Below are 20,367 nucleotides of genomic sequence, written 5' to 3'. Positions count from 1 at the left end.
TGAGATGAATTGCAGATAGAGACAAAATACTGTTACTGTTAAATTGACTATGCGCACGCTTACACACACGCAGTTACTGTCCCTCTATTTAGAAAGGCAGAGGCGTCACGGTGTGATTATTTTACGTGTAGTTGTTTTTTTCCCTGTGTTATAATATTCAACATTGCTATCAATACATTTTTCAATAAATGCCTCTCTGTGCAAAATGGGTTTAAAAACATAAACAACTGTGGCATACTGTTTGTCTGTGATTTGAACTGAGGGAACAAATCGTGGCAGGATCTGTCTGATATTATTTGTATCCCACTGTAACTTTACTGTATAAATAGCTAACATCTCCAAAATGTCAGGAGAAGTTTAGTCATTACAACAAGTGTTTGTGAACTAAAAATCAAGAATGTGGGATATTGTTTGTCCGTGATTTGAAGAGCGTCCGTGATTTGAAGAGCCCAGCGCTGCTCCCAACAAAGGGAAAAGCAGTTTTGCAGTGGAGACCTACCTTGCCACTTGTGCAGGTGAAACCAAAGGGCAGATATGCTTCACCATATTTTCTAGTCTTTGGCTTAGAATGAAGTTGGTTTGGAAACATATTCAGCGATGCTTCATCTCCTGCTTTGTGTTTGTGTGGGCACCTGTGCTAGCAGTGTCCAAGCATGGTTTTTTTTTTTCTCCTTTTCATACCGTGCCCCCATACGTGGGCGGGCCCCACACTTTGGGAAGCTCTGGAGTAAAACTAAAGTAAACTAAAAAATAAATAAATAAATAATAATTTTAATTTGTTCAGTAAATTCAAGCAAAGAAGACTTTGAGTGTGTTTTCACAGGTTGGATGGTACCACTTGACATTAAAAAAAACCACACACACACTTTTTGACAGACTATGTTTCACAGTCAATATGTAGATTATTTTAACTGTATTTCTATACTTTCATGCAAATACTGATTTTAAAGCCCTAAAAGTGTGTGTGTGTGTGTGTGTGTGTGTGTGTGTGTGTGTGTGTGTGTGTGTGTGTGTGTGTTAAAATCACCAGTGTCAATGATGCCAGGATTGGATTGAAACCAGGTGGGTAGAACCAGACCGCTGAAGGTTGAAAAGCCCAGGATGACGAGGTTACGTGAAGAGTTAAGATCCACATACTGGAGAGAGAAAAGAAGACAGGATGGTGTGTGAAATAGGGTGAGAAAGAAAGAAAGAGAGACAGAAATAATGTGATACAAATTTGCTAAAACTGGTTTATTGACTCTCAGATGCAAGCCATTATTTTGTTGATCTGTTTCAGCTAGCTGACATTTCTGCTGTGGAAGTTCACTAAAATGAGATTAGGAATAATCAGGAAAAAAAGAGACCCAAATTCTATTTTGGTATGGGATTCACATTTATTTGGTCATGACAGGTTAACACGGGTCACAGTGAGGTCAGTGTAGATATATATATATATATATCTGTGTGTGTGCGGATGTATGTATAAGACTATATTACCTGCCTATAATAATGAAACATGATACACAATAGTGTTACAACAGTACAAAACGAAATAGCTACAAAATATAGCTTGGGAAAACACCGTCATTTTTCATCTTTACAAAAACTGATAGAGCAAGTTCTTTAGCCAAAAAATACCATAGAGGGGTGGAACTAATAATACAGTTGTGCAACAATTCAGTTAAGGTATTTGCATTTACTGTATTTTCTAGCAAGTACTTCCTTAAACGCCGTCTCACTTATGTTTTTCAACAATTAATTAGTCTCGAAGTCGGAGACTTTTATAACAGCTAAAAATTCACAGTGTTTAGTTTTCAGTTCTCATTTAGGCATTAAGAAATATGTTTGTGGTTGAAAAACAAACACTCAAAAACCTTTTTTGGAATATCATTAAATTACTATCTTCTTGTCTGTATGTTTGTCCAATATGTTTGCTGTAATCAAACTGAAATAGCTTGATACGGGAAAGGTGATTACTATTGACCCTTACTCACTCAACCTAACCTTGAAATCACATATTACTGTACTTACATTGAATTTCATGTATTACGGATTACACTTACAGTGCGCTAACAACTGCCAAGCTCAATATCTAACATCAAAGCAGTTTTACAATATTGAGACATTTTTGTGCAGCAGATTTCTTAAAGGTTGCTTAAAGTGCCAAATGGTAGACAAGTTAATGACAATAAAAAGCAAATAAAGTTTTTATTACACACATGATCCTTATTTTCTGTTTTTGCCTGTATTCTAGATAGATTTAACAACACCGCTCACTGTGGAACCAGTGAGTCCAAGAAAGCCTTAATAGAGATGGTGTTTTGTTTAGCAGTGTTGTTTTATTTGAAGGGGTTAAGGATTAGGGCATCTTATTAAGCTATGCTCTAGTTACTCTGAATAAAAAAAAAGGTGCACCAAATAAAAGACAAATGCAATTTGATATGCTGTGAAATTAATTGTGTTTACCTGGAGGTTGGATATCCCAACTGCTGCAATCATTCCAAACATAATAAGGAACATGCCCCCAATGACTGGATCTGGGATAGTGATAAAAATTGCTCCAAACTTTCCAAAGATTCCGAGGATGATCATCAGAATTCCAGTTGTCTGGAGGACCAGCCTGCTACCAACCTAACATAAAAACAGAGCACAGGGACTCACTGTAAGGTGTACACAAGAAAACTTAAACCATCATTATTTTTGCAAGGATGTTGGAAGAATCTCTGGGTCTCACTGGACATGTGACATGACAACACAGGAAGAGTGGTTAAGCGTTTCGATGCCATAATATTAAATAATAACTATATCTGAAATTGTCCTGTGATAAGACAGGGTGTACATGTTTTTAACAGGTGTGTACATACTAATCGCAATTTTTTTTTAATTGAAAATACAGTAACCTGCACTTTCAAACAAGACATGAATACAAGTGGATTTAGATTACCATTAACCAATGCACAAACAAACATATATACATAATACATATAAATCCATCTTGAATGTTGTCAGTAGTCAAAAGTAAATTTGGTTTTGGTCCCTTTCAGTAATTGGTGAAAATCTCCCAAAGGTGTTCTTTTTAAATGGTGTGTGGTAGGACTTGACTTAAGCGGTCAAAGAAGTGCAGGAGACTGATGCTGCCCAGTGTAGCAAGTGATTTATTCACCATTTTGTGACCCAAATAATATTTACCAAAAAACAAATAAGAAACTCAACTCTATAACTAACTCAGTTCAAATAAACATAACTGAACTTAAATCAACAGAAATTAAGGTCAAACTGCACACAGCTACACTGACCTGAACCTTTCTTCTCAAACACCCGAGTTCTGCTTAAATAGTCCACTTAACCAAACGATTTCTCCTCTGGACTATTCCATTCGGTAGGTAAGATGAACATAATTATATTCAAACCTCTACTACTACTCTTTACTGGCAACATGAACTCTGTGGTGTAATCAATACATATTACAACAATAAATCTATTTCTTCATAAACCCTCTAAAATCAACTTTATTAAATTATAAGAGTTCTTCCCCTCCCGCACTTGGTCTCTTCCTGTGACCTCAGATGAACCCAGAAGCTATAAAGCAGGAAGTAAAACTACATTTCCTCCTTTTGTTTCTGGAAGACAGGTAGGTAAGGTAAGTTCTAAACAATACAAATTAACAGTTGAAATAAAGAACATGTTAACTTAACAAACTTGTAGGAATTGATTTAAACCAAGATGTTATATTATATAATCTGTAAAAGTGCAAAACATAAACAAACCCGGGATAGTAGATGTTTGCCTATTGCAGATTACATGTGAAATATGGTTAAATCAAAACAAGAATGTTAACTAAGAATATGGACAAGTGGTACTCTCACCCACTTTGTCACATGGTACCTATAGAGTATATTGATGTCATTGTCAAGTTGTTCAAGGAACAGTTTAAAAATATTTTTGTGCGTTGGGACATAGTATATTACCCTGCTGGAAACATCCCATTTAATATGGGGACCCCATGAAGTCTTTGGTTGGTGTAACCCACTAAAAGTGGTGTAAACCACTTTTATTCCCTGGCTTTTTGTCATCTCTTTTGATTGTTTTAAATGTACACCACTTTGCTCAACAGCTGTTGTTTTAAATGTGCTATATAAGTACATTTGACTTTGACTAACCCATGTGATTTGAAGTGATGTGTATTCAGAAATACTATTCTGACTAAGACCCTCAGGGTGTACACCGCACCCCTAGCGTCGTTGCCCACCTCTCAATTTTAAAAACACGTAGACACTGAGGGCTATCAGGAGGGGCTATGCGCTTACCTGCTGCTCTCTGGCAGGTAGCTCCATGCCCTCCTGGGTTTTAAATGCACCTTAGAACACACATGCATCAACACTACATAGGAGCGGGCGGAGGGAGGTTTGGAGTCTTCTCACACCCCTGTTCTCTCCGACCTGCTGGAGCGGGGGGCCAGGAGGAGGAGTTGGCCGTCCGACTGGGGTCTGGAGTGTGGGGCCTCCCTGCTGCTGCGGAGTCGGGGCGGTCTGCCTCTCCCCACCGCAGGGAAAAGGGTAACACCACCTGGGTCTGGGTGCAGTTTCCCCCTCCAGGGGCAAGGGTACCTAGACCCGGTTCTTAGAGTACGCTTGGGGAGTGTGATTGTGTGTACAATGTCTCTCTGTCTGTCTCCACATTGGTTGAGTGTTGAGTAATTGCATATGAGAAGATTAGTGAGTTACATTTGCCCTCTTAACTTCAGGCAGCCTGGCCATTCTCCTCTGACACCTGACATCAACAAGGCCAAGATAAGTACTGTTCAGTAGTAATCCCAGTAGATCATCCATTTCTCAAATACTGAAACCAACAACCATGTAAAAAACTACTTGAATTACCTTTACCCCTATTCTGATGCTTGATTAGAACTTCTGCAGGCTGGTGAGTGTATATTGGCACTTACAACAGCAATTTACAAAATCTGAGCTTTAACTTCTGCTATGAATCAAAACAGGGCTGCTTTGACTCTGTAAATTAAAAAAAAAAATAACAGGGACTGCTCCATCAGTTAAACTGTATATGGTTGTCAGTGTCATGGTCCTGGGTCGTTAGACCCAGCGTTTTGTGTTTACTGTTCCTATTGTCCTGTGTTCTAGTATTTATTCTGATTTTGGTATTTTGTTCAATAGTTCTCAGGGTTTTGATTCTTAGTGTTTTTTTATTCCTGCCTGTGTGCTTTCCCGGTGCTGTGTTCGTGTTCCTGAGTTTGTTTGTAAAACTGTTTATGATTTCCTGTTTTACTTTGAAGTTCTGTGTCTTGTCATGCCCATTAAGTTCAGCTGTGTGTTCCTCCTGTGTGTTCTTTCCTGATTACCTTGTGTCTGTACTTATAGTGTGCTTCTACCTATGCACCCCATGGGTTCGTCTGTGTTATTTTGCGTAATCTGGTGTTCTCAACGTCTCTCTGCTCCTCATCCCGTGTGTCTCCGTATATTATGATTTCAGGTTTGGTTTCTAGTTTTCCCAGTTTAGTTTTTGTCTAGCCTGTTCCACATTTCCTGTTTGCCACTTGCCACACTGTAAATAAAATTCCCTCACATCACCACCACTGTCTGCAACTTGGGTCCTCCTTCAATACATCACACGACTGCTTCCCCAGCTGTGACAGTTAAATATGTAGTTTAGTCTGCAGCACAAACAGTAAGACTCACAAACAACAACAATGCAATATAACTAAATCATTCGTGTTTATAGCCTTCCTCTCCCATTAATTGTATCACAAGACCATAATCTAAAGGTCAAATAAAATCATATTTCACCCTGCTTGCCCTGCTCACTATCTCTGGTTCCACTGAGTCCATCCAAAAGTTAAAACGGTAGTTATCCACTAAAATACAAATGTATAACTTATAAAAAATCTTACTTGTATAATCGCAGTTCTACTGAACTATTTCTGTATATAGTATGGATCTGCCAAGGCTGTTAACTGCTCCAACCACCCATCTGTATGGAAAAATATTTACAGATATTTCAGTCACATGGCCATTAATAGTATGTGTTATTATTATTTTTAGGCTGTTTCAGTGAATATTTTAGAATACTAAATTAACATCAAACTCTCTTCTTACAACTACAAATATGCAGCTAGTATTTATATTAATGGCTATGTACATATATCACCACCAAAGCTCTCAGACAGATGAATCACCATTGTTTGACATGAATCAACATTATTTGTGCATTGCAAAGTTAATTTAGTTTTCTCTCCTTTCATTTTTTTTATGGGGTAGGGGCATCATATGCCCAGATAATACAGGGCACAGGACATCATATTAAGTGAGGAATGAATGTTACTTATAGATACTTTAATGACAATAACATCTGTATCCTAAAAATGTTTTATTGCATAATAATAAAATAAAATGAATACAAAATTTAAGAAATCTTTATTGCAGTCACTTATTATTTAAGTGTTCAAATTCTTTGTGACAAATTATCCAAGTACACAATAGATACTGTGTGTGTCTCACCAGAGTTAGAGGGGTTAGTTTAGACCAGACAACTTAATGTAGCAACTTCAGTAACAAAACTACAGATAGTACTTCTGAGGACAGTCGTCTGAGGAAATTCAGTTATAAATTTGCTCCTCTATGCCTTTAAATGTCTTCATTTACTCAAATGCATGCCAAATTACCACAAAAGCTGATTGACATATGTGACTAATTGCACTTCAGAATTTCAGAATTTATGTAGTCTTACAGCCATTTTAGGAAACCCTACCAAAACTGGTGTGAAGACATGTATATTAACATGTTTAACTCTTACCTGGCAATGAATTAAGTGTCTGTAGGTAATGTGAAAGATTTGTTCATTGTAATATATCTGGATGCACACTCTGTGTCATAGTCCTTCTGTCCTCCTGGTAGTCCTGCCAGTTTTTCTTTCTCTCCAACTTGGCTTTCTTATTCCTCTTGACTGTTTGTGTGCCTATATGTGTGTGGGCGTGCATGTGTGGTAACCACACCTTAATTTCAGAGGCAGAATCCTCTTGTTTTTTGCACTCCAGCCTGGTATACCTACGGTAATCAACTCACCTGCTCCTCATCTGGTGATCAGTTGGCTCCCTTCAAATATGGAGGACATTATTATGCCCCTCTGCAGCCCCTAATCTCTTTGCAGTGGCAGTGCAAGAGTGTTCAGCTGTTGCTAATCAATCACACCTAGTCAGGTGTGGATAAAGGCATACTTGAAGTGGGCTTTCATAAAGGCTCACCAGTCTTTGTCTTAGTGGTACCAGCTACAGTATTTTAGCCACCTTCTTATGCAATTTAAAATAAAACCTCTGTGAAATTCTGGTATTAGTCTCCAAATTTATGTTGTGGCTTTTGAGCTGAGTCGTAAAATAAATGGGGGCTTGTCCAGGATAGTTTGGACATTTTTGTGGAGACAGAATATCAGTTTTTTGTGTCTATGCTTGATCGTTTAACTCTTAGTGGTAGATACTCATCCCTGTTCCGTAAATCTGTTCACCTGTGTAAATGTCATCCTTCTCTCTTTGGATTTATGCATGAGAGTTGGAGAAAGAAAACTGTTTCACTATCAAGTCTAAAGATGGAGTGGAATCTATCGGCCCATCAGCTTGGATTCTGTATATAGAAACTCTGGATGTCTTCCCTTTATTGAAAGACACTGTAAATACGTTTTTTCACATCACTGTCAATAAATTCACCAAACTGCATTCTGAGTCTGTGTTTGAGTCCTGGCTGTGTGACAGAATGCTCGAGCCAAAAATGGGCTCAGTGGACTCAACTGTGTTCTTGTCGCCGGCTTGTCCAGCAGGAAACTCAGCTGGCAAAACACAAAGCTCTGCTGCTCCACATATCAACAGAACAAGATATATGGGAAGAGCATGTTTTGAGGGGAGCATATTTTCATAAATTATTGGAAAAAATGAAGTCTGAGACTGTACAGTCTGTCCAAGCTGGAACAGGAGGCCATGGAGAAGTACATCACCCTCAGATGCCTGAGTCTCTGACGTGGTAGACTGAATCCATGATTTGTAATTGGTGGCATATGGTCTGGTTCACTTGCTATTCCAGCACTGACTGGACAATAACCTTCATCCAATGTCTGTTCTGCTGGTCCTCTCTCAAGAATGATGTCCAGGAATATGTGTCTGCTTGCCAGGTTTGTGCTAAAAATAAGGTTTGCAGCTCTCCACCCACGGGACTCCACCGATCTTTTCCTACACCTGGGAGGCCTTGCCCTGGCCTTTCCCCGCTCGCCAGATAACATAGTCATCCTTACTATACTTTTCTAAAGCAGCCTACTTCATCAGCTTACCCAAACTGTATCCTCACTGGATGCCCAAGTAATGACTCAGCATGAGAATTCTTTGGGACATCTTGTTGGATTGTGGTCCTCAAATTACCTCCTGGGTGTGAAAAGAGTTTTGCTCTGCCCTGGGAACCCAGGTTAGTCTTTTTTCTGGGTTTTACCTGCAGACATTATGACCAGGTGGAGAGGATAAACCAGAAGCTGGAGGCCTTCCTCTGATGCACAGTGTCCATGAATCCCTCCACCTGGAGCTCCCAGATAGCATGGGAAGAATATGCCCATAACTCCCTGACATCATCAGCAACTAGGCGATCAGCCACCCTCGTTTCCCTCTGTGGAAGGAGAGTGTTCTGTACTGTCTGTGCAACACAATTTCTGCACATGTCCGCGGCTCTGGAGGGTGACACAGGTAGCTCTGCTTCGGACAAATGAGCAGAATAAATAAAGTGCCGATCATTGCAAGACATCCAAACCCTATTGCTTAACAGGTTAAAAGATTTTGGCTTTCCACCAAGCATGTTCTGTTACGGATTCAATCTTGCAGACTCTCCTACTTTCATTGGACCACTTGAGATTTACTCTTTATTTAACCATGAATGTGCATGGAACATGGTCGTCGGAGTCCATGTTTCTCGGATGGTATTACAAGACAGGACATGCCAGGGTTACAAGAGCATTCTAAATTCAGGAAATTTGGATAAAATACAGGGTCATCTACTAATTGGTTCCATTGTTCCATTTTTCCTTGGGAATGACAAAGAGTTGTCTTGTCACATATGAATTCGTGTGTGTGTGATTGATAAACCACTTGAGGGTACCAGTTTAGCACACTGGGTTTAACAGGCAAACCATATACTGTAAGGCCCCATGTCTTCCTCCTTGCGTTCCTGTCTTTTCTTTACTATTCTTTTGGACTAAAGGTTTAAAAGTCCCCCAAATGTTTGTTATGTTTTGAATCAAATGAATTAAAAATCTTACAAATTGCCTTCTTCAAGAGATCTACAACCAGATAAGAGATTGTATATACCTTTGTAATGCCCAGTGCAGCAATGTTTTGGCTGTAGGAAGTGGTGCCATTTCCAGTTCCCCACAGAGCAGCAAGTATGCAGCCAATACCCTCTACGGCGATGCCTCGGTTGACAGCGTGTATGGGTGGTGGAGGGGCACCAGACAAGCGAGCACAAGCATAGTAGTCACCAATAGATTCCATGGTCGATGCCAAGACCCCGGCCATCATACCCAGCACTGATGACAAACTCACTGTGGGCACACCCCATTGGCCTGTGGATGCAGAGGAGGCATACTTAAGCTTTCCTAAACTATAGGAACAGGAAGACTGAAATCATGTCAGTGGCTACAGTACCTAATAGATGAATCAGTCATTGTCAGTTTTAATAAACATGAAGATTTATTTATTTGCCTGAGTAAAAAATTGTAGTTTGAGTGCCCATTAGTTTAGTTTGATCAAACCATTTTTGTGCTTTTTAATTGTTTAACTTATTTTAACACTCTGGATACTTTAAATCATGTCGGCAATGATGACACCTGGTCTGTTGGAGCTCACTTGCATTCACATGTCATATTACATTTCATTTAAATTAATTTTTTTAAAGAGAACATTTTCTTAAATGCAAAAAATTATAAACACTTTCAAGTAGAGTCAAACCCAAATAAAATAAGATATATATGTATAAACTAAAGTATCTTTTTTTTTTAAATCTTTACTCATTTTGGAAGGTTTTATGAGTTTTTGTACATGTGTTGCAATGCGTTAAAGTGTGCAAGTGAATGAGTGAATGAAGAGACACAACCATATCAGCATTCTGAAGTTTGCTCTGTTCTTCAAAGTTTTTGTGCTGTTGAAAACAAGATGTTATGATGCTGTAGACGTTAATTAATATTAACAATAATTCATGGTCCAACCTAAAATCCCTCAGGTCAGTGGAGTTTTACAGGCCCATGTATATTTTTATTGGCTTGTGCAAAAAGCTTTAATATTTATATTTTTAATTATTAGTGCAATTTAATTGAGACAGTATTTTATATTACTTTACTTTCAATCAATGTTACGAAAACCTTGAAATACACACCATGCTCCCCTTTAGGTTCACCCCTGTTCGCTTCCATCTAAAATAGGAAAGCTGTCGTCAGCCTTCAGCAAGATGTATAATTTAACCATAGTATCAGACTAAGTCAGCATCTCATCTGCATATTTTAATGTAGCCTTACTTCTGATTTATTTACTAGATTATATTTATATATTGACTCTTTCCCTAATTGATCTTTTTTACTTAACTTCAGTAATTACTTCCTCTGAACCATCGGCATGTCTTTTAGAGCCCATTCCCACAAGACTACTCAAAGTCCTACCCCAATATCAAAAATTATTGAAAAAGTAGTTGTAAAGAGAACTGAAGAGTTTCAGCTATGAAACAATAGAGAAACAGCATTATTTAACGTTACAAATGAACTTTTAATGCCCTCTGACAATGGACTCATCTGTGTGCTTGTCTAATTTCCCCTTGTGGGACAATAAAGAAAATTGAATTGAATTGTCCTGCTAGACCTCAGTGCACCATTTGATACTGTTCACTTTAAATGTTTTATTACAGAGAATTTCCCATGCTTTAGGTATTAGAGGTACTGCAATGCAGTGGTTTGAATCATGTCTATCTAACAGACTTTAATTTGTCCATGTAAATGGCAAGTCCTCTTCACACACAAAGGTTAATTATTGAGTTTCAATGGTTCAGTGCTTGGACCTGTTTACAATGTACACATTTCCAATATTTTATTTTAATTTTTTCAGCATAGAAAACTCCATCAACAAACAAATACAGCTCAGGCGCTGAGATGATAGGACAAGAAATAGCACAATAATAATAGTCAATAGGGAAAGACAAAAGAAAAAAGAAAGAAAACATTAAAATCAGAAACTACCAGTATCCATAACAAATTAAATGTCATGAATATGTAATAAACAGGGAAATTGCAGTGCCATGGTACATGTTTATACAACGTGAGCTTTCTCAAGATGAGAACAAAACGGAGTCCAGGATTTTGAGAAAACATTTGCTGCAGGTGTTTGCAGGTATCGAACTTTTTCCAGCTGAATGACTGATAACATGTCATTGAGCCAGACACTGAAGGAGGGAGGAGCAGCGGACTTCCATTCCTTTAGAATAAGTCTTTTCGCAATCATCATTCCGAGGTCGATTGGCACCCGCACAGTCGCAGGGATAGTTCTGGAACGTACACAGCACAAAAACTGCAATTTCTGGATTGGGTAAGATGGAAATCCCATAAGCTTTAGAGTACCAATCAAATATTTTGGACCAAAAATTGGTCAATGAGGGGCAATGCCAGAAAGCGTGAGCCAATGTGCTCTCTGATGTTTTACATCTGTCACATATGGGGGAAGTTGAAGAATAAATTTTGTGTAGTCGAACCTTGGAATAATGTAGCCGATGGACAATTTTAAATTGTATTAATTGATGTCTGCTGTTAACAGAGCAGGAATGAATTTTTGATAGGCATTTGTCCCACATTGATTCTGATATTTCTATGCCCAATTCCTCCCTCCAAGCGTCTCTTATCCTCGTAGTCTGCACTTCAATGCTGTCATCAAACAAACGTACAATTGTAGAAATCAAATGTTTGGAGTAAGGAGGGCTCAGGAACACCTTAAAAAGGTTATGTTCATGTGGAACATCTTGGTAATTCTTCATATTGGATTGCATAAAATGCCTGACTTGTAGGTAACGGTAAAAATGTGAATGCGGTAAATCAAATTTTTGCTTAAGTTGATAAAATGATGCAAATTTTCCATCTATATAAAGATCTTTGAATTTGAGTAAGCCCTTCTCCTTCCAAACATAGTAGGATTTATCATCCCAAGGAGGCAAAAAGGCATGGTTATCACATATTGGTGCCTGCACAGAGGAGTTTGGCAGTTCAAAAAAACCTCTAACTTGGTTTAAAATCCGCACAGATTGTTTCGGAACAAACCCCAGTTTCTTAAGACTCTCAGCCCTCCCTACTTTTGAGAGAAGCAGGGCCTCTAGAGAGGAGCCCCTTACAATGCCAGCCTCCATTTTAACCCAAAGGGGGATGTTGAAATCACCAAGATCTGAGGATGTCTGCTGCCAGAAGGTCAAGGCTCTTAGATTTGCAGCCCAGTAATAATGTTTAAATATTGGTAAACTCAGACCTCCCTCCAATTTGGATTTTTGTAGATGTAATTTTGAAATCCTAGGATTCTTGTTGTTCCATATGTAAGAAGTAATAATTGAGTCCAACTCCTTAAAGAAAGAGGAAGTGAGATAAATAGGAAGATTTTGGCAAAGATACAGAAATCGAGGAAGAGAGACCATTTTTATGGAATTTATACGACCAACCATAGACAGGGGAAGAATTTTCCATGACTCGATGTTATGCTTTAATGTTGACAAGAATTCAGCAAAGTTCAAGCTAAAAATTAATTTGGGATCTTTAGGAACAGTTAATCCAAGGTATGTGAGATGGTCGTTAACTATCTTGAATGGAACGTTACAAAGAAAACTCGGTGAACCGGTTTTAGATAAAGGCATAAGTTCACTTTTAACCCAGTTAATTGTATATCCTGAAATTTTGCCAAATGAGGTGACCAGATTAAGAAGGGATGGTACAGAGTCTTCTGCATTACGCAGGTATAATAGTACATCATCTGCGTACAAACTAATAACAGTTTCAACCCCTCTGACCAAGAGCCCTTGTATTTTTGGATGTGCTCTTATCTTAATCGCAAGGGGCTCTAATGCCAGAGCAAATAGAGCAGGAGACAGGGGGCAGCCCTGCTGAACAGAGCGCTGCAAAGGAAATGGCGCCGACCTCTCTCCATTTGTGAGAACTGAACAGGTTGGATTTGCGTATACAAATTTTACCCAAGATATAAATATTTCACCAAACCCAAACTTCCGTAATGACTCGAACATATAAAACCACTCAACCTGATCAAAGGCTTTGTGTGCATCAAGAGCTAAAATTGCTGCTCCTGCCGAACTACCATGGTCAGAATAGATGGTGTTGAGAAGACCTCTAACATTGAAAAAAGAAAGTCTGCCAGGGATAAATCCCGTTTGATCGGGGTGAATAATAGAGGTCAAGTACTTGTTCAGTCTAGTTGCTAAAATTTTGGTTATCACTTTTCAATCAAAAATTTGAAGAGCAATTGGCCTGAAGTTAGCAGGATCTGAGTCATCTCTGCCTTTCTTCAAGATTAACGAAATATTTGCTTCATACAGAGTTTGGGGTAGTACGCCCCTGTTTTTAGGATCACGCATCATCCTAAGCAAGAATGGAGCAAGACCATCACAAAATTTCTTATAAAATTCTATGCCAAAACCGTCAGGGCCTGAAGCCTTCCCAGATGCAAATGACTTAATAGCAGCTACCACTTCTTGCAATGTAAAGTCCGAATCGAGTTGATCTCTGGCAGCTTCATCTAGCCTAGGCAGACTGAGAGAATCAAAAAAGTCATTTAAGGCAGACTGTGTTACATTCAGCTGGGATGAGTACAACTCCTGATAGAACTCTCTGAAGTGCTCATTAATTTCTATAGGGCTTGTTAGAAAAGCACCAGATTTAGATCTTATTTTGTGAATTGCTCTCGAAGCTCGTGTTCCTTTTAGTTGTTGCGCTAGCAATTTACCGGGTTTGTCTCCTATCTCAAAATGTTTATGTTTCAGCTTCAGTAGTAGGTTGGTAACCTGGTCACTCATAATTGCATTGTATTCGTATTTGAGTTTTAATATCTCTCTGTAATCCTCAGGTGATTTAGAATTCTGGTAAGCCCTTTCTAGACGAGGAATGGCACTATTAATTTCAGAAAGTTGCTTCATCTTCTCCTTTTTGAGGCCTGAGCTATAGGAAATAATTTCACCACGCATTACGACTTTTAATGTTTCCCACAGTGTTGAATCAGAGACCTCTCCGTTGTCATTTGAGTCAAGAAAGTCCTTGAGTTTGGGTGTCAATGTACACATTTCCATTAGGTAGTATTATTCCATTAGGCATAGCATACTTTTTTTTAAATACAGAAAAAGTTGGATATGTAAACCAAATGACATACACCAATTAGTTCAACTCCAGGAGTGTCTTAAAGACATAAAGAGTTCTAAGACGTCTAATTTCACTTTACTTCTAAATTCTGATGAAACTAGGGTTATTGCACTTGACCCTAAAAATCTTACAAATATGGTGTCCAACCAGATGCTTACACTGGATGGCATTACCTCCAGTAACACTGGCAGGAATCCTGGAGTTGTTTTTGACCAAGATATGTGGTTTCTTTCATTTGCGCAACATCTATAATATTTAGAAACATTCTGTCTCAGATACTGAAAAAGTAGTAAATACACGTATTACTTCTAGACTGGACTACTGTCATTTGTTATTATCAGGATGTCTTAAAAGCTCTCAGAGAAGTTTTCAGTTGATCCATAATGCTGCAACGAGAGTAGTGACAGGGACTAGAAAGAGAGCATATTTCACCCAAACTGGCTTCTCTTCATAGGTTCCCTGTTAAATCCAGAATCAAATTTAAAATCCTTGTCATTACATACAACATTGTCACAACTTTAACACAACAGGCACTAAAGCAGGGGTGGGAACTCCAGGCCTCAGTGGCCGGTGTCCTGCAGGTTTTAGATGTGTCCTTGATCCAACACAGCTGGTTTAAATGACCAAATTACCTCTTCAACATGTCTTGAAGTTCTCCAGAGGCCCAGCAATGAACTAATCACTTCATTCAGATGTGTTGGTCCAGGGTGATATCTAAAATCTGCAGGACACCGGCCCTTGAGGCCTGGAGTTCCCCATCGCTGCACTAGAGGATGCATTTATTTTTAAATCTGGCTCGCCAGTAGACTTTTTTAGCTATTGAAAAGATGATTTTCCCAGCATCTTTGAGAATTTGCAACATAAAACTTTGTTTTCAGTTCCTTGATATTTGGGGAAATCTCTTCCTTTAGCAATCTCCTGAGCAATTTTCCATTGATTAAAGGTATAAAAGGTATATATCTATTTCTACTGTACCAAAATCTTCAGATTATCACCAGCTAAACCCAATAAAACCCAAACATGCTAATTAAACTTATTTAACATTCACTATCTTTATCATTGTCTGCACTATTGCAGTTAATACTGCTTTCAGTCTTCAACTTCTAACATTAAAAACTATCATGTGCTGTCAAAATTCTTTGGGTTCACAACAGGACATCATTAAAAGGCAAGTGTTTTTCCTGCCATCATTTCAAACAATTTTGTGTATTTGTTTGGCAAGTATCGGCAAGTATTTGCTAATCTGCTCATCTGCCTTCACACACATCAAGTTGAGTGACATCCCATGGTTAATGCAAAGGGTTTAATATAATGTTGGCCCACCATTTGCAGCTATAACAGCTTCAAGTGTTCCGGGAATTTTTGACATTCTTCCAGAAGTGCATTTGTGAAGTCAGACACTGATGTTGTAAGAGAAGGCCTGGCTCACAGTCTCTGCTCTAATTTATCCCAAAGGTGTCAGGTTGAGGTCAGGACTCATGGACCAACGTACAAATTATGGGACCTTGTCCCCTTCTGTACTTTGCGTTGTGACTGGCTTGGATGCAGCTGTTTGGCCATTGAGACCAATTCCATGACATTCTCTATAAATTGCTCTTCTATATACACTGCACTATTCTGAAGGCCACATGAACTTTGGAGGTCTGTAGTGAGGCCAGAAGGTTGATGTCATATATACACTATGCACCTCACCTTTGTTATGATACCAGTAGCAGTTGACGGTGGGATAGTTAATAACGAGGAAATTTCAAGCCTGGACTTGTTGCACAGGTCGCATCCTATAACTGTGTCATGCTGGAATTCCCTGAGCTCCTGAGAGTGACCCATTCGTTCAGAAGAAAAGGAGTAGACGCAGTTTGTACGCTTTCATCCTTGATTTTATATGCCTATGGCCACGATTGGAATATCTGAACTCAGTAATATGGATACTTTTGTACCATCTGTAAACAGCAGATGATAGGTGCAAACAACTAAAGTCCTACAGCTGACTTTCCCAGCATGTTTATTGAATAAAAAAATACTGACATCAAGCTGAACCTGTGAGTTTCCAACAGGGAAATGCATTTTATACCCTTACCTGGACTATATATTGTTCCTGTTACAAAATGATATTGTTTTGCTTTGATCTCCTTTTTGTTTTTGTTTTTAAAAAAGGTCCCAATCCTCTACAAACATGTGTTCTTTCAAACTACAAAACAGACATTCCGCAGTCAAATCCCACATGACTTCTTACCAGTCAGAGCAAACTGACTGTTGGCACAAGGTGTTATGCCCTGAATGATACAGTCAATCAATCTGTCACTCTTCACTTACATACCAAGGTTTTAGCAGATACGCATTAAGCAATCAATCATAAATAAATGTCTAGTTTCATATCTAATCATGTGTGAATCAGTTAACAGCAATTGTGCAACATTTAACCCTTTAAAGCCGGTCGGAGCAGGCACGCTCTGTTTTGCATAACTATTTTTAAATCCTGGTAGAACTGCAACCACGTAAGCTAGCGCAATATTTTTTTTTGCATATGAAACCGGAGGAGTTGTACTTACATCTTATGCCATCAGCTTTTCCTAGGTCACAGTTTCCTTCCACATGTAGCTTTGCAAAAATTGCATAAAAAGCGCTTGCAGCAACAAAAACATAATATTGCCGATCCGATCAGCTGTTCGTAACACTTCCTACGCTGGAATAGAACTATCACATGTCCGCCATTACCTGCCCGAAACAGGGAGTGACGTCATAATCTCGGAAATGTAGTTTTTTACCATCAGGGCCTTGTAAGCCTATACTGGTGTTTTTAAAAATTATGTTTGACTTTATGACTTTCTGTGTCGTTTCTGGGATGCTTAGGACTCATATTGCACTGCTGGAAATAGTTTATTTTGATGCATATGCTGTTTTTTTTTTTTTTTTTTTTTTGCAAATTTGCACTATAATATTTATTTTCGTTTTTCCTGCAGTACATAAAAATTGTTGTCTTTCAAAAATAAAACTATGAAGACACTCAAAATAAATTTCCTGTGGTTGGAAACTATTTTGTGCAACTATTTTGTATTTACAGTTTTGAGGGATAAGCCTCTTAAATTTCTGTATTATATGTTAAAAAAGCAAAAACTTCTTTCAACATTTTTTCCAACAATTACTATGCACTTAATGCATACATATTATTAAAATTTGGGCTATAATGGTTGTATTGATGTATAGCAACTTGAAATGCTCCCAAACATGGCACTACAGCATGTAAAAATATAATATAAGCTCTGGCGGACTTGGTTCTATGGTAGGTCTTAAAGGGTTAACTAACCACAGTTTTGCATGTTTATCAAGAGTAGCCTAATGAGAAGCAAGCAAGCCAAATGGTAACATAACTTCTAAGAATTTTTACTTTATTTGTAATACAGCAATAAATGGCAGATCTTTAATAATGCAGTTACTACAGGACTTTTGCAACTTTATATGTTTATGAAGCAAAGTAGTTTCCCTAATAAGGGTATTACAACTACTAAAATTAAAGATTTCTGAGGAAAGGTGTTCAAGAAAATTAAAAAAGTAAACAAAAATATATATATAGTAAAATAAAAGAACTGTTTGAAGTATGATACCTATTCACTTACCAGGATAAGGCACATGGAACCATGGAGAGTTTGTAACAGCATCCAGGTTTATGTCGGTTCTGGCTGAGAAGCCATACTTATCAGACTTTGAAGGCAGGACATCAAAAATGGTCAGCAAGAAACAGATAAGCCAGCCACCACACATGCCAAACAAAACCTGGAATTTGTTATCAAAAACAGAAAAACAAAAAATTTAACTAATACAAAAAATGCAAGTCCGAATTTGTTTTCAGTAACACTTTGAGGTGATAAGATGTTCCACGTGAATCTATCTTAAAACCAATAAACCAGCCCTTTCCATCCACACCCCTTCGTCAAATGTAAGATGGTGGTGACAGCTTAAGCACGATCACATTATTGATCAATTTGGTAGATGTACTTCTGCAGCTGTCATAAATATGAGCCTGAATACATGTGCATACAGTTTGTCTGGGACTCCAGTGGGTTTTTTTTAATCATCGCATTTGTACAGGGATTACATGGGAGAAAAGAACTGTGCACATGAATGCTTTTATTTAGGACATATCGAGGAAAGTGAAAGCATAACTCATAGTCAGGCAAACATGCAAGCAGAATGAGCTCATTATATTATCTAAATTTCTGCCTTAAAGTCATCATGATACATTGATCTGTAGAATCCATGAATGAAGATAACTGAGTGGGATTCATGGAAAGTTCATGGGTAAACTTGAGATAATTAATTCTAGAAGATTTCAGTTACCAAGTATCATATCCATTATAATGATAGCCTAAAAAAGAATATGACTTGACAGAAGATTGTGTGTACTTTTGTTTGTGGGTACACATTATGTGTGGGTACACATTATGTGTACACAATCTTTTCTTAGATAGAAAGAAAAATACCATATTTTATGATAATGAATACTGATGAATAGCTAGAGCAGTTAAGCATTGTTTACTCTAATATCAACAGGCATTTAGATGTTGTTGGTGTTTTCAGACTTTTCTGGAAATATTTCTACCCACCATTTGATCTTTTGCCATTCTTTTAAATCTCTATTTTTTTAGTAGCTTAAAAAGAAAGCCATGGATGATGCTGTCATCAAAACTTTTTTTAATTTTCTTTTATCTGCAGCAGAGATGTAGCTGCTGATATGAAACAGATCTCATTCTAGAAAAATGTTTATTGAAAGCACGCCAAGTTTTGATGCTTGTTGTCTTCTTGGGAGCCACAAAAGGATTGTGTTTCAGCCGAGCACAGACACTTTCAAGGTATCCCATTGTATGAACATGAAAGAGGAAAGAACAACAGCTTAAAAATAAATTATATTATTTTTTCTTTCTATTTTCAAAACGATTTTTTCAAAAGATTTTTTTCCCAGTGTAATGTTATCAGCACTATAGACTGCCATAATAATGTTTAAAAGTAGAGGCAATATCATCCCTACACAGAGTTAAAAGGCAGATTCAACATACTAGTGTTTAACAAAAAGTCAAATTGTAAACTTGTTTTCAGTATACAAATGTTGTCTATTATACAAATAGACAACATTTAGTTTTTTCAAGTCTAACTTGACTGGCAGACTTTGACTTGACTCCACATGATTTCACAACTTATTTTTCATTAAATTTTTTATGAAGCAAGGTTAGGATGGTCGAAACTGTTTTTTTGGGGTCCCATCATTTAATTTGATCTTTTTTATCACAACGGAAAGCAAGTGAAACATATTAGACTTGGAAATTTTGACAACTCACAGAGAACAGCTTGAAGAGTGGATACTGGAACACCATCCATTTTTTATTCTTGTAAGAAACCATTGGAACATCAACGTTGCTGAGATATTGGGAGAACAGTAGAATCAGACCCACTGTGCTATAGGAAAAAAGAAAATGGGATAAAATGTGTTAATCATAGTAATTTCCCCAAAGGCTTGGCCCTTGCTTCCAGCTATTTGTGGAATTTCTTTTTAGCAGGGCATGGTTCACTGTTACAGGGAGGTCAGGGCAAGTGAAAACATGCCACTTTACACAACAGGCATGGCTGGTACTTGACACCTGAAAATAATATGTTTTTGTAACACTTTAAATGTGATGAAAGATGTCATACTGTGCATGAATACTGGTCAGATAGAAGTAAAGAGGTGATTTACAAATAAGCTGTCCATGTCTGCTTCTACAAGCTGCAGGATATGGACTGACACTTCTATTGATGGATGAGGGCCAGAGAGAGACTGCTGAAGTTATGAAGGATATGACTGATTACTATCCATATATGGCACCAGGAGGTGGATGTGCTCAACCTTTTAAAACCCACAAATATCTCTCTATATAACAGGATTAGTCTGCATTATCTCAAGATAGAAATGTTAAATGAAGACAGATTTCACAGGGTAGC

General features: G+C 38.0%; 1 protein-coding gene across 1 annotated transcript in view; it reads right to left on the bottom strand.

The window, feature by feature from the left end:
* LOC308392093 (solute carrier family 23 member 2) overlaps positions 1–20,367 on the bottom strand; it is an 80,275-nt gene that overhangs the window by 12,420 nt on the left and 47,488 nt on the right. Inside the window, exons 7-11 of the mRNA XM_080874958.1 lie at positions 19,728–19,845; positions 18,012–18,168; positions 9,326–9,579; positions 2,449–2,613; positions 1,028–1,136 (exon numbers count right to left, since the gene is read on the bottom strand). Of these exons, the coding sequence (XP_080731084.1) occupies positions 1,028–1,136; positions 2,449–2,613; positions 9,326–9,579; positions 18,012–18,168; positions 19,728–19,845 (803 nt within the window). The remainder of the gene's footprint in view (positions 1–1,027; positions 1,137–2,448; positions 2,614–9,325; positions 9,580–18,011; positions 18,169–19,727; positions 19,846–20,367) is intronic.

Source organism: Rhamphochromis sp. 'chilingali' (genome assembly GCF_963969265.1).
Source record: "Rhamphochromis sp. 'chilingali' genome assembly, chromosome: 2".
Lineage (NCBI taxonomy): Eukaryota > Metazoa > Chordata > Actinopteri > Cichliformes > Cichlidae > Rhamphochromis > Rhamphochromis sp. 'chilingali'.
This window is presented reverse-complemented; position numbering and strand designations above follow the sequence as displayed.